Consider the following 13,449-nt stretch of genomic DNA (forward strand, 5'->3'; position numbering starts at 1 on the left):
GGCAAGACTTAGGAGGCATAGAATGGGTTAGCAAAATGCAAGGGATGGGGACAATCGAAATGTGGAGCTGGTTGATGGAACAGATATTGCTGTCCTTAATAAGTATGTCCCTGTCAGGCAGGGAGGAAGCGATAAGGTAAGGGAACTGTGGTTTACGAAAGAAATTGTATCTCTTGTTAAGCAGAAGAGGGAGGCATATGTGACGATGAGACAAGATGGTTCAGATGAGGCGATGGAGAGTTACAGATTAGCTAGTAAGGATTTAAAGAGAGAGTTAAGAAGAGCAAGGAAGGGACATGAGCAGACATTGGCAGGTAGAATAAAGGAGAACCCTAAAGCGTTCTATAGGTATGTGAGGAATAAGACGATGTCTCGGGGAGGAATAGGGCCAGTCAAAGACAGAAGTGGGAAGTTGTGTGTGGACCCTGTGGAGATTGGAGAGGTGCTAAATGATTATTTCTCATCTGTTTTCACTGAGAAACAGGAGAATATTGTAGAGGAGGTGACTGAGTTACGGGCTACTAGAATTGAAAGGATTAAGGTTAGTAAGGAGGAGGTGTGATCAATTCTAGAAGGTGTGAAGTAGATAAATCCCCTGGGCCAGATGGGATTTTTCTGAGGATTGTCTGGGAAGCCAGAGAGGAGGTGGCGGAGTCTTTGGCCTTGATCTTTGAGTCCTCATTATCTACAGGTTCAGTACCAGAGGTCTGGAGGATTGCAAATGTGCCCTTGTTCAAGAAGGGCAGTGGGGCTGACCAAGGTAATTATAGACGTGTGAGCCTTACATCTGTTGTAGGAAACATTTTGGGAAGGATTATAAGAGATAGGATTTATTATCATCTAGCAAGCAACAATTTGATTGGAGATAGTCAGCATGGATTCGTCAAGGGCAGGTTGTGACTCCCAAAACTCATTGAGTTTTTTGAGAAGGTGACCAAGCATGTGGATGAGGGAAGGGCAGTTGACGTGGTGTACATGGACTTCAGTAAAGCCTTTGATAAGGTTCCACATGGTAGGCTATTGAAGAGAATACAGAGACACGGGATTGAGGGAGAATTAGCAGTTTGGATTAGAAACTGGCGTTCTGTAAGAAGGCAATGAGTGGTGGTTGATGGAAAATATTCAGCCTGGAGTCCAGTTACTAGTGGTGTGCCTCAAGGATTTGTTTTGGGACCACTGCTGTTTGTCATTTTTATAAATGACTTGGACGCAGGCATAGGTGGATGGGTTAGTAAATTTGCAGATGACACTAAAGTCAGTGGAGTGGTGGACAGTGTGGAAGAATGTTGCGGGTTGCAGGGAGACTTGGATAAACTGCAGAATTGGGCTGGAAGGTGGCAAATGGAGTTTAATATGGATTAAATGTGAGGTGATTCACTTTGGCAAGAATAATAGGAAGGCAGAATACCGGGTCAATGGAAAGATTCTTGGTAGTGTGGCTGTGCAGAGGGATCTTGGTGCCCATGTACTAAGATCCCTGAAAGTTGCCACCCAGGTTGATAGTGCTGTTAAGAAGGCTTACGGTGTATTAGGTTTTATTGGTAGAGGGACTGAGTTCCGGAGCCATGATGTCATGCTGCAACTGTAGAAAATGCTAGTGTGGCCTCGTTTGGAATATTGCGTGCAATTCTGGTCGCCCCATTACAGGAAGGATGTGAATCATTGGAAAAGGTGCAGAGGAGATTTACCAGGATGTTGCCTGGTCTGGAGCATAGGCCCTATGAAGAAAGGCTGAAGGACTTGGGTCTGTTCTCTCATTGGAGAGAAGGAGGCTAAGAGGGGATTTAATAGAGACATACAAGATGTTCGGAGGATTAAATAGGGTGGACAGTGAGAGCCTTTTTCCGAGGATGATGACTTCAGCTTGTACAAGGGGACATAGCTACAAATTGAGGGGTGTTAGATTTAAGACAGATGTCAGAGGCAGGTTCTTTACTCAGAGAGTGGTAAGGGCATGGAACACCCTGCCTGCCAGTGTAGTTAACTCAGCCAGATTAGGGACATTTAAACAGTCCTTGGATAAGCATATGAATAATGATGGGGTAGTATAGGGTAAGGGGCTTAGATTAGTTCACAAGTCGGCGCAACATCGAGGGCCGAAAGGTCTGTTCTGTGCTGCATTGTTCTACGTTCTATGTTCGAGGTGCTTCACAGATGAGCAAAACATCGATTAAAGATATCAATTTTACGATGTATCATAAAGAATAAGAGAGGTTTAGGGAGGAAATTCCGTAGTTTGGGTTGTCAGCAGCTCCAACCCTGGAGTGTTGTAAGTGGGGTGGGTCAGAAAAATATCTGGAAAGGGGAATTGCAGGAGTGTAAAAAACACATATGGCCTTAATGATGGCAAAGGTTTCAGAGACTGTCATTGGAGAGTACGGATGTCGCATGGAGCTTAAGGCATTACTCTGCACTCAATCCATTACAAGTCATGACCACAAAGGTACAGAAGATTTCTGATGCCTTAATCAGGCTGATCAATATTTGTATCGATGGGCTTGCAAAATGTCAGTAATCGCCTCTACCTCAGAGTCATGGTATTGTTGGGATGCTGCTACAGAAGAGGAGACAGGGAGCAAGGAATGTCACATAAAACGCTCTCCTCTTCTCACTATTTTCACTGCAAAACCAAGGGAGCACCTAACATACCACCTCTATCTCCCGTCACAGCACTTTGCCCCACAATAACTGTGTCTGCCCCTGCACAAGGAGAAGTGGGAGTCTTTTCCAGGACCATGTGGTGACCTGAAACTCTGAGTGAAGATCAAAAGCATCTGAGCGGTGAGAGCAAAGATTTGAGAAGACTGTCTGCACCTTTGCTGAAACTTACAGGAGCACCAGGTCAAAGCAATAGGCAGCATGTGGAATACAAACTGGAATTGATTAAGTGTGCATCTGTACAAATTTGGACAGGCCGGGGGTTTGGGACACTTGACAAAATTTTCAGTTTCCTTTTTGAATAGTCACCTGAAATGCCTTTTTGGAACCACTTCTAACCCTTATCCATGCTCAGATCTGGAGGGCCAGGTCACTCTTGCTCTGGTTTCATCCTGCAATTTTATGAAGTCAGCAACAAGATGAGTTTCAACATTGACTTTGAAGATTATTGAAAGCTATCATCGATTGCCATTAGAATGTTTTGATTTTGATTTATGTTGTCTCGTGTACCGAAGTACAGTGAAGTGTTTTTGAGAGTGGTGCAGGCAGATCATAGCAAACAATGATTTACAGATCAAAGTGTGCATAGACAGAGCAAGGCATGCAAGGTTATGCCTGCACAGGAGGTGTGCAAAGCAAGATCAACACTATTTGGAGTTATAGAGTCCATTCATCAGTCGAATAATGGCAGAGAAGAAGCTGTTCTTGAATCCCTTGATGGGTGTGTTCAATCTTCTGCCCAATGGAAGAAGTTGGATGAGAGCATTACCGAGATGGGACGGGTCATTGATGATGTTGGCTGCCTTTCTGCAGCAAAGAGAAGTGTAAATGAAGTCCATGGATAGGAGGCTGTTGCCATTGTGGCCTCCTCTACATTGGGGAAACCAAGCAGAGGCTTAGGGACTGCTTTGCAGAACACTTACGCTTGGTTCGCACTGAACAACTGCACCTTCCAGTTGCAAACCATTTTAACTCCCCTCCCATTCCTCAGACGACATGTCCATCCTGGGCCTCCCGCAGTGCCACAACGATGCCACCCGAAGGTTGCAGGAACACCAACTCATATTCTGCTCGGGAACCCTGCAGCCCAATGGTATCAATGTGGACTTCACCAGCTTCAAAATCTCCCCACCCACCACTGCATCCCAAAACCAGCCCAGCTCGTCCCTGCCTCCCTAACCTGTCCTTCCTCCCGCCTATCCCCGCCTCCCACCTCAAGCCCCACCCCCATCTCCTACCTACTAACCTCATCCTGCCCCCTTGCCCTGTCCATCCTCCCTGGACTGACTTATCTCCTCCCTATCTCCCCACCTATACTCACCTTTTACAGGCTCCATCCCCGCCTCTTTGACCTGTCTCCTATCCACCTATCATCTCCTCTATCCATCTTCAATCCGCCTCCCCCTCTCTCCCTATTTATTTCAGAACTCCCTTTCCCTCCCCCATTTCTGAAGAAGGGTCTCGGCCCGAAATGTCAGCTTTCCTGCTCCTATGATGCTGCTTGGCTGCTGTGTTCATCCAGCTCTACACCTGTTATTCTCTGGATAAGAGTTTGGCTTCTGTGATGATTCGTGCTGTGCACACAACTTTCTGCAGTTTCTTATGCCCTTGGGCTGAGCAGTTGTTGCACCAGGCCATTATGCACCCGATAGGATGCTTTGTATGGTGCATCTGTAAAGGTTGGTGAGGTCTTCATGGACATGCAGGACAGTAGATAAACAAAACATAAAAAGTAAAAGTTCAAAAAGATGCCAAGTTAGACATGCTGGGACTTTAAGTCAGATTTGAAACTGTTTTGTGTAGGTAACAGTTAAAGAAAGCTCTTGCAGTTCTTTTGTCAGTGAGTACAGAAGTGCTGGTGAAATAAAGGATTATAGATGTAGCAGCCCTGAGTTAAGAGGAAAACAGCACAGGCATAAATATGCAGAAGATCACGAGGTTGACGAAGGTCAGTGTTGCTTATATGAACTGTGACTGGGCACAGTGGGGAGTTAATCAGATAAGAACCAGGATAAAATAGATCTGTGTCTGTGCAGTGGAGACCAACCAGAATCAGAAGATGAAGGCCCAAGACAGACACTTTGAAGATCAAGGCTGCAAAAACTACCAGAAGTCCTTTTAACACTGTTGTTTAGCCACTGACAGGAACAGTACAACTGTTTGAGTGTAAGTTGTTGTCTGCATTTATCACTGCAGTTTGCCTGACAGCAGATCACCTTCTACTGACTCTGTTTCAATAAAGTTGATTGTTGCTTCACAGCCCAGCTCTGCTGCCAAGCCTGCTCCTGCCTGACAAGTGTAATCACAAAAGAAGATAATGCTTATTGCCAGTCCAGGCAGGCTGTGATTGTGGATGAGTGGGGAGGATGTTCGACAGAATGGGAAATGTTCATTCTGAAGAGATTGACCTGAAACAGTGACCATTAGTCTACTACTTTGCTGCTATGCCTTTCCCCATGTTTGATATGTCAGTTCAAACTGTGCTGGTTTTGCTGAGTGTTCAGATCACAAGACCATAATGCATCCGAACAGAATTGTGCCATTCCGTCATGACTGAATGGTGTGCAGTTCTGGTCTCACTGCTATAGGAAGGATGTTGTGAAAGGGCTGAGGATTGACAAGGATGTTGCCAGAGTTGGAGGGTTAGCGACTCGCTTGTCAAATTGACTTTATTTCTGTGTATTACAATTGTTGTTCTGCTCCAGTTCATATTTTAATCAGATGTCGATAATAATGCCCAGACATACAAGGCAGAAAACGATCTATCTCCATCAGCAGGGTATCAACCCCCTAAAATTTTGAATAAGTTTTTTTTTAATCTCATCTGCTGTCTGGTTGCATATCTCTTTCTGTTTTCTTTTTGTTTTCTTTTACGCCACTTCGTCACTTTACAGCCTGGAGGAACATTGAAATCTATAACTGAACTGACCACATGATATCTGTTCTCCTTCTGTCTTCCACCTTCCACGCACCTTCCTTCCATTGATAATAAAATGTGAGGCTGGATGAACACAGCAGGCCAAGCAGCATATCAGGAGCACAAAAGCTGATGTTTCGCGCCTAGACCCTTCATCAGAGAGGGGGATGGGGTGAGGGTTCTGGAATAAATAGGGAGAGAGGGGGAGGCGGACCAAAGATGGAAAGAAAAGAAGATAGGTGGAGAGGAGAGTATAGGTGGGGAGGTGGGGAGGGGATAGGTCAGTCCAGGGAAGACGGACAGGTCAAGGAGGTGGGATGAGGTAAGTAGGTAGAAAGGGGTGCGGCTTGGGGTGGGAGGAAGGGATGGGTGAGAGGAAGAACAGGTTAGGGAGGCAGAGACAGGTTGGACTGGTTTTGGGATGCAGTGGGTGGAGGGGAAGAGCTGGGCTGGTTGTGTGGTGCAGTGGGGGGAGGGGATGAACTGGGCTGGTTTAGGGATGCGGTGGGGGAAGGGGAGATTTTGAAACTGGTGAAGTCCACATTGATACCATTAGGCTGCAGGGTTCCCAGGCGGAATATGAGTTGCTGTTCCTGCAATCTTCGGGTGGCATCATTGTGGCACTGCAGGAGGCCCATGATGGACATGTCATCTAAAGAATGGGAGGGGGAGTGGAAATGGTTTGCGACTGGGAGGTGCAGTTGTTTGTTGCGAACTGAGCGGAGCTATTCTGCAAAGCGGTCCCCAAGCCTCCGCTTGGTTTCCCCAATGTAGAGGTAGCCACACCGGGTACAGTGGATGCAGTATACCACATTGGCAGATGTACAGTGGATGCAGTCCTTCCATTGATGTTTTGTGAGGATTTCATCAGTGCCAGCAGCCGTGATCGAATCGGAGGAACAGGTTACATTGCAATTACATTTAAATCCTCCCCCAACTGAAAAATCCCTCGAAAATTGAACACAATTTCAAGGAAGTTATAAAACACATATGGAGCAATGAATTGAATTGTTAATAATGTTTAATCGGTGTGATAGGATTATAGAACGAAAAAACACTGCTGATGGTTCGAAGCTGAAAGACTAACAGTGAAATGCAAGAGACACTTAGCAAGGCGGGACACAGTCTGACACACACACACTACAAGATAACCAGGGGAATGGGGAGGGAATTTGTTGGTTATACCGGGATACAGGGTCAACAGCGAAAAGTGGGAGTCACTGGATTGGGAATCGCGGGATAAAGACACGTAACTGGGTCAGAGAATGGGGACAGCACAGCGAGGCTCCCTGTGGTACTCGCCTTGGACCGCCCCGCTTTTGGGCAGGTCTGAGTTCAGTTTCCGGAAACTGCAAGTTCTGTGAAGTGGGCGGGACTAAATTTGTGATTGACAGGTAGGGGGTGTTTTTCAGTCCAGAAACAGCCTCTGCTCCGCCTTTTCTTGGTGAATGTTTCCCTGCAGTCGAGTTGGTGAGTGTTTAGAACTCTGTCGGTTTCCCGGTAATGTAGGTGAACTGTAGGTCACTGTGTGTTAGATCATATCGCCAACCCTCTCTCATCCCCTTTCTCCCAATCCCCAGTTACACGCTGCTGACTCAGGGAGCTCTGGCGGATGCGGGGCTGTGGTCAATCTCGGCGCTGGTTTCGGTTCACAGAAGACGGTTTAGTTTTTGAGGTAATGACAGATCATTCTTCCCAGCAGGACAGATTCTAATGTTGTCAGCAGGGACCATACAGCCCTCACAGACTGGGGTTAGTTTCTTTCCAGCAGAACAGACCGAGGAAGGGTCATCGGACCCGAAACGCTATATCTTCTTCCCAGATGCTGCCTGACCTGCTGAACTTTTCCAGCAACTTCCGTTTTGTTGTAGACTAAGGGGGGGACATGACTGACATGTATAAATTTATGAGGGAAATAGAGAAAACAAGAACAAATCTTTCTGCTTAGTGGTGGAATCAGTATCGGGCGACATGGATTGATGGTAAGCGGCGGGAAGTTTTGATGAGTTGAGCGGATTTTTTTCACTCAGATAATGGGGGGAAACTGAAACTCACTGCCTGGCAGCCTGGTCGAGCTAGAAATGGTCATAACATTTCCGGAACTATTGAGATGTATAAAATAAACACGGAAAGAACTGGGATGCTGTAAATCAGAAACAAAAAAGAAATTGTTGACAACATTCTGCAGATCTGGCAGCATCTTGGAGAGAAATCAGAGCTCAAGTTTCGGATCGAGTTTTTGAAGCCAGGATGTAGAAACCCCAATGAGGAAAGAGGGGACCTAACTTCAGACAACCAACGCGGACAAGTGCTTGAAGTATCAGCGGGGAGAATTTTGCAGGCAGTTATCAGAACTCTTTTGAAAAGATTTGGGATTGTTATGGAAAAGGACAAGGATGGACCTGTAATCAAAGTTCTAACTTGGTTGATTTTAATAAGATATGATTTGGCCATAGTGCACAGGAAGTAGATACTTTCAGGTACATGTGCAAGAGGGAACATAAATGGAGAGATAAGGAGAGCTCTAAGGGAAATATGAATTGATACTGCCAAGTGAAATGAAGCAAAATGCTCTGTTGTTTTACAGGTAGACATATGGTTAAAGGATAAGGGGGAATGTGTAAGGTCCATTAAGGACCACAGAGGTATCTGTGCGTAGAACTAGAGAGTGTTGGCCTGGGTCGAAATGAATACTTTGTGTCAGTGCTCACTAGTGAAATAGATGAATCAGGGAGAAGGTCTGTGATAGAATGTGAAGAAACTATCACAGAGAGAGAGAGGAAGTACTGAGTAGTCTGGAAGGTTTAAATGCAGGTCAGTATCCAAGGTCAAGTGAAATGTCTCCTGTGATGTTAGGATGAAATAGCAGGGTGCTTGCAAGGTTCTTAATTCCCCACTAACCACAAAGGGACCCTTCTGAAGGGCCACCGGACCCAAAACGTTAACTCTGTTTTCTCCTTCGCAGTTGCTGCAAGAAGTGCTGAGCTTTTCCAGCAACTTTGTTTTTGTTCCCAATACTTTTATTTAATCTCTTTGGACATCAGCAAGGCTTTTGGGAGACTGAAAGCAAAGCTAAGTGCGCATAGAATCCATTGAAATTTAGCAAATTGGATCCACAATTGGCTGAGGTTCAGGAAGCAGAGAGGTGGGTTTTTTCTTGTTTCTAACCGCAAATCTGTGCACATTGGTGTGGCAGAGTGGCCAATGTTGGGCCCTTATTTTTGTTTTAGGTAAATGCCTTAGATTTGAATGTATGAAGGTTGATCAGTTAGTTCAGATGATGCAAAAGTAATAGATGGTAAATAATGAGATGGATAGCCTTAGTTTACAGACAGGCTGATCAGTGGTAAATGGAATTTGATCTAGATTCGTGAATAGCAATACATGGACAAGTTATCCTGTCCTTGAATTCATTTGTTAATCAAACAGTTTGTGATTAGTTGACTAGCCAGGGGAGGAAGGCTATTTCCTTTTCCCATCAACATACACCATGACACAGTCCTGGATTGTAAATGGGGATTTTGGCTGTAAGACAATTTTGCTACATGTTGCTCACTCCACAGTTAGACCTCAAATGAGAGGCTCTAATGTATGGTGCTGCAAATTATGAGGAACGAAAATCACATTTTGGCTTTTATTGCTCATCAATTTGCTGTCCCCTAAATCTTGATCATCTCTAATAGAAATCATGCAAACATGAACATGAGGAAAGAGGCCACCATTTTAGCAGGAAAACAAATGTGTAAAGCTAAGAGAGCAAATGATGACAGTAAATTTAAGAGACGTACCAGAACCAACATTTGCAGTGTCGGCACCCTCCCTGGATTCACTCCCTGTCCCTTCCTTTGCTGCAAGTGAACAGTTTCCCCACCCTACCACTCAGGAAGACGAAAGAAATGGAAAGGAAGGAGACATTGCTTTGCTCCCAGATGTTGCACAGAGGAGGAGGTTTCACTGGAAAGACAACATCTGCATTGTGAGCCCAGGACTGAAGCAGCCAATAGGAATTGCTGTGCTCCGTGGTGATGTCTCAGGTTTCAGGCACGTGGACACGGGAGCCCCGCCCCCACCTGTTCCCCTCCTGCTGCCAAGGTTTCCGGGGCAACCAGCGGGCGGCTCGAATCAGAGCGAGAAGCTGCTCGGGATCTGCCCCTCCCCCTCCCTCCGGCGGCAATTGCTGAATCAGAAGGTGACCATGATCAGCCTCTGACTGTTCTGTCTGTTTATGGTTTGCCTGTTCTGTCTGTGGGGAAAGGTATGGACCATGTGGAGGCAAAGAAGGAAGACCATGGAGGAATTTGAAAATAAGGATGGGGCTGAACAGCGGGCCTTAGATTGTTTGTTATGAAATGTTTGTTGGTGAGATGTGGCCAGTGCTGCCTGGATCAGCATTTATTGCCCATCTCGGGTGCTGTGGAGAAAGAGCTGCCATGGACCATGTCTATAATCTTTGACTGCCTATTATGCTGGGGACCAGGCAAGTCAGCGTTTCTACTGGACCTGAAGCCTGTCAATTTCGGATGGGTAAATCATGTTAGACAAATCTGCAAAAGTGTTTTTTGAAAATGTAACTGATAGAACCCGGTGGATGGGGTCATTTGGATTTTCTCAAAGCTGGTGATAAAGTCCCACTTAAGAAGTTAGTGTGCAAAATTAAAGTTCATAAGATTGTTGGGAATTTACTGGTGTCGATTGTGAATTGGTTAGCAGACAGGAAACAGTAGAAATAAATGATCTTTTTTCAGTGTCTAAGGCTTTGACAATTGGGACACCACAAAGATCAGTGCCCTTGGACCTCATGTGTTCAAAGTGTACATCAATGATTTGTATGTGCGAATCCAATGTACTATTTCTAGGTTTGTTGACACAAAAGAAGGGGGATTGTGAGTGAGCAGGACATAAAGAGACTTCAGAGTAATTTAGATGATTTGAGTGAGTAGCAAATGCATAGCAGATGCAGTATCAATGTGAAGTTATCCACTTTGGTACCAAATTCAGAATGGCAGAGTATAATTCGAGTGGTGGTCAATTTGGAAATGTTCATGTACAAAGGGACCTGGGTGTGCTTGTACACCAGTCATTCAATACAAGCTTGTAGGTGCAGCAAGCAGTTAGGAAGGCAAATGGAACTTTCTCCTTCATTTCAAAAGGGTTTGAGTATGGCAGCAAGGTGGTCTTACAGCAGCTGTGTTGGGTTTTGTGAGGCCACAATGAAATCTATGAGCAAGTTTGGTCTCCAAAACAAAGAAACATTATTCTTGCTGCAGGCAAACAGCAATTTCTTGTGTTGCTGAGTGAGGGACAAAAGTTATCACTGACCATGAATCAAGAAGAAGCTCCAGTTGCTGTCTTGGTTTCAAGTCAGATTTGGAGATGATATCACTTGTTGACAACACTTTAAAGCATTTCCCAAAGCGGGAAGTGGGTGATGTTCCCTCACTTTTGCTTCATTTCCCTCTGGCAAAACAAGACAGAGTCTGAGGCACTGTTTGGTTTAGGCATACCCACTGCAGGGCTCTGCTCCCCACCCCACCACCTCCCCCTGCTACACACACTAAGAAAGGAATGATGTGGATAAAGTAATCCAAAAGGTGTAGTGTGAAATACAAGACAAAATAGAGAGAGGTAGTGTTAGAGGAGCTGGAATCATTGAAAGTGGATGAGTCACCAGGCCCAGATAGATAGTTCCCTGGCGTGTTGAAGGAAATAGCAGATGTTGTGAGGATTAATTTTCAATCTTCACTTGACTCAGGTGAGGTGCCAAGGGGCTGGAGGAATGCAAATGTGGTGTTGTTGTTTAAAACAAGTACAAAGGAAATGCCATACAACTATAGGCCAGTCACTCTTACTTTGGTGGTGGGCAAACTGTAAGAATCAATCCTGAGAGATCAGAGAAACTGTCAGTTAGAAATGCATGAACTTGTCCGGGATAGTCAGCATTGCTTTGATGAGGGAAGGTCATACTTGAGCAATTTGACTGAATTCTTTGAGAAATTGGTAAGGAGTCTCAGTGTGGGTAGTGAAGTGGATATTGTTTTCATAGATTTTGTGAGGATATTTGACAAGATCCCACACAGCAAACTGGTCAAAAGTAAAAACGCATGGATAACAGGGTAATGTGTTGAATTGGATCCTCTGTTTACAGTGCTCTGACATATTTCCAGTTGCAAGTTCCAGCAGGAGACTGTAATATAGGAAGCAGTGAAATTGTTTCAGAGCTGAGCATAATGGACTATTCAGCAAATTTTGAGTTGGTACTGCTGTGTTCTGTTATCTGTGAGAGTTTGCATGGTCCAGGGCTGATGTGACTCCTTTAATCTGGCTCTGAATTCATGTTCACCATTGCTGTATTTCATTTCTACTGTCCTAGATCTTCTGTCTGCAATTGTCTAACTTCTGTCCCTGCATTTTAGCTCTGTTTTGTGTTTTACTGTTACATCTGCTAATTGTGCCTTAATTAGACTTTCACCACTGCCTATCCCCTGACCGTGTGCTTTTGACTGACCAACTTGATTTTCTCACAGAATTGTTAATAGTCAGAAATTGTTTTTAGTGTTCTGCTATCAACTTCTACTCTGCAAATTACAAGATTCATCCAGTTCACATTTTATAACCTACCATTTTGATTTTATGGTTTCTGTCTCACTCTCCTTGTTTCATCCAAATCAGCTGAACATGGTTTTCAGAAGAGGAGATTTTGCAGTTTACAAACTGAAACCAAACGTCACTCAGGATCTGAGAGAGTTACCAAACGTATCACAACCTGAATACAACAGAATATTGGACATGGAAGGAGAAAGCACTGTTCCCAGTGGGGAGAAACTGGTTCTTTTTTGGGTAAGGCTTCAATCAATCATCTGGCTTATCAGAATGTAACACACTCATAATGATTAGAAGCCATGGAGATGAGGGGATTGTGGTAAAGACTTCTTTCATCCATCAGTACTGAAAAATCATCAGCGTAGTTACACCAGGAAGAAGCCATTCACCTGTTCTGAGTGTGGAGAGAGACTCACTCAAATCATCCACCCTGCTGACACACCAGAGTGTGGCAAGAGGCTGTTCACCCCCACAGAGTGTGGAAAGAGATTTATCAATTCTTCAAACCTGGTGACACACCGGCAAGTTCACACTGATGAGTGACCTTTTAAATGCCCAGTCTGCAGGAAGTGCTATGAAAGGTCTGGGGAACTAATGCTCCATCAATGTGCTCACACTGAAAGAGACTGTTTGGGTGTCCTGACTGTGGGACAACATTTCAGTGATCATCTCGGCTCACTGTATACCATTATGTTCACATTAGGGAGAAGCCCTTTACCTGCTCTGACCGTGGGAGGGGAGTCAGTCAGTCACCCCATCTGCTGAGGCACCAGCACATTCACACTGTGCAGTGACCATTCACCTGCCCCAGCTGTGGGAAGGGAATCACACAGGTGTCATATCTGCTGAGTGACCAGAGAGTTCACAAGAAACTGCAGTGATTGGGCTTTACTATTAACCGCGTTCAGGAATTAACCAGGTTCATTGTGATCTGTTTCTGCTGATATTAATAACCACCTGTTCAGGTATATGTTAATGTAGATACGTATCGAATAAACCAGTTTTGTGTAAAATACAATGTTTCATCTTCTTATTGTCTCTAACACAGGGGATTCCCTTTCAATTGCTGTCCCACTCCCCTCCACCCTCACCTTTAACAAGAAGTATGAAAGCTCCATTGTCACTGAGATGAAGACCATCTGATCAGTTGCCTCTGCCCAGACTGGGAAAATTGCTCTGGAAAATGGGTCTGATTTTCCACCAATGTATTTACTCACAGAGGAAAGACCATTCAGGTGCTCTTGTTGCAGGGCTGGCCTCAGGCAATCGTCTGT

General features: G+C 44.9%; 1 protein-coding gene across 3 annotated transcripts; it reads left to right on the forward strand.

The window, feature by feature from the left end:
* Positions 1-6,961: 6,961 nt before the first annotated feature.
* On the forward strand, positions 6,962-13,158 carry LOC132207991 (uncharacterized). Of its 3 annotated transcripts, XR_009444099.1 has the most exons (3): positions 6,962-7,045; positions 7,156-7,250; positions 12,245-13,158. XR_009444099.1 is itself a non-coding variant. In XM_059643763.1 (2 exons), exons 1-2 carry the CDS (start codon positions 9,336-9,338, stop codon positions 12,449-12,451), a joined length of 636 nt encoding a protein of 211 aa, XP_059499746.1. In that variant the 5' UTR covers positions 7,416-9,335; the 3' UTR covers positions 12,452-13,158. The 3 variants fall into 3 exon arrangements, 1 of the variants encoding a protein (XP_059499746.1); XR_009444098.1 differs by lacking the exon at positions 6,962-7,045 and having other exon boundaries at positions 7,058-7,250; XM_059643763.1 differs by lacking the exons at positions 6,962-7,045; positions 7,156-7,250 and adding an exon at positions 7,416-9,764.
* Positions 13,159-13,449: the final 291 nt, after the last annotated feature.

This window comes from Stegostoma tigrinum, unplaced genomic scaffold (assembly GCF_030684315.1).
Source record: "Stegostoma tigrinum isolate sSteTig4 unplaced genomic scaffold, sSteTig4.hap1 scaffold_238, whole genome shotgun sequence".
NCBI lineage: Eukaryota > Metazoa > Chordata > Chondrichthyes > Orectolobiformes > Stegostomatidae > Stegostoma > Stegostoma tigrinum.

What these genes read in the sequence shown, in the direction of transcription:
- LOC132207991 (XM_059643763.1), top strand. Translation starts at nt 9,336, where the DNA reads ATGATGACAGTAAATTTAAGAGACGTACCAGAACCAACATTTGCAGTG. An exon ending in GGCAATTGCTGAATCAGAAG is followed by an intron (nt 9,765 to 12,244) that starts GTGACCATGATC and finishes CATCCAAATCAG; the next exon opens with CTGAACATGGTTTTCAGAAG.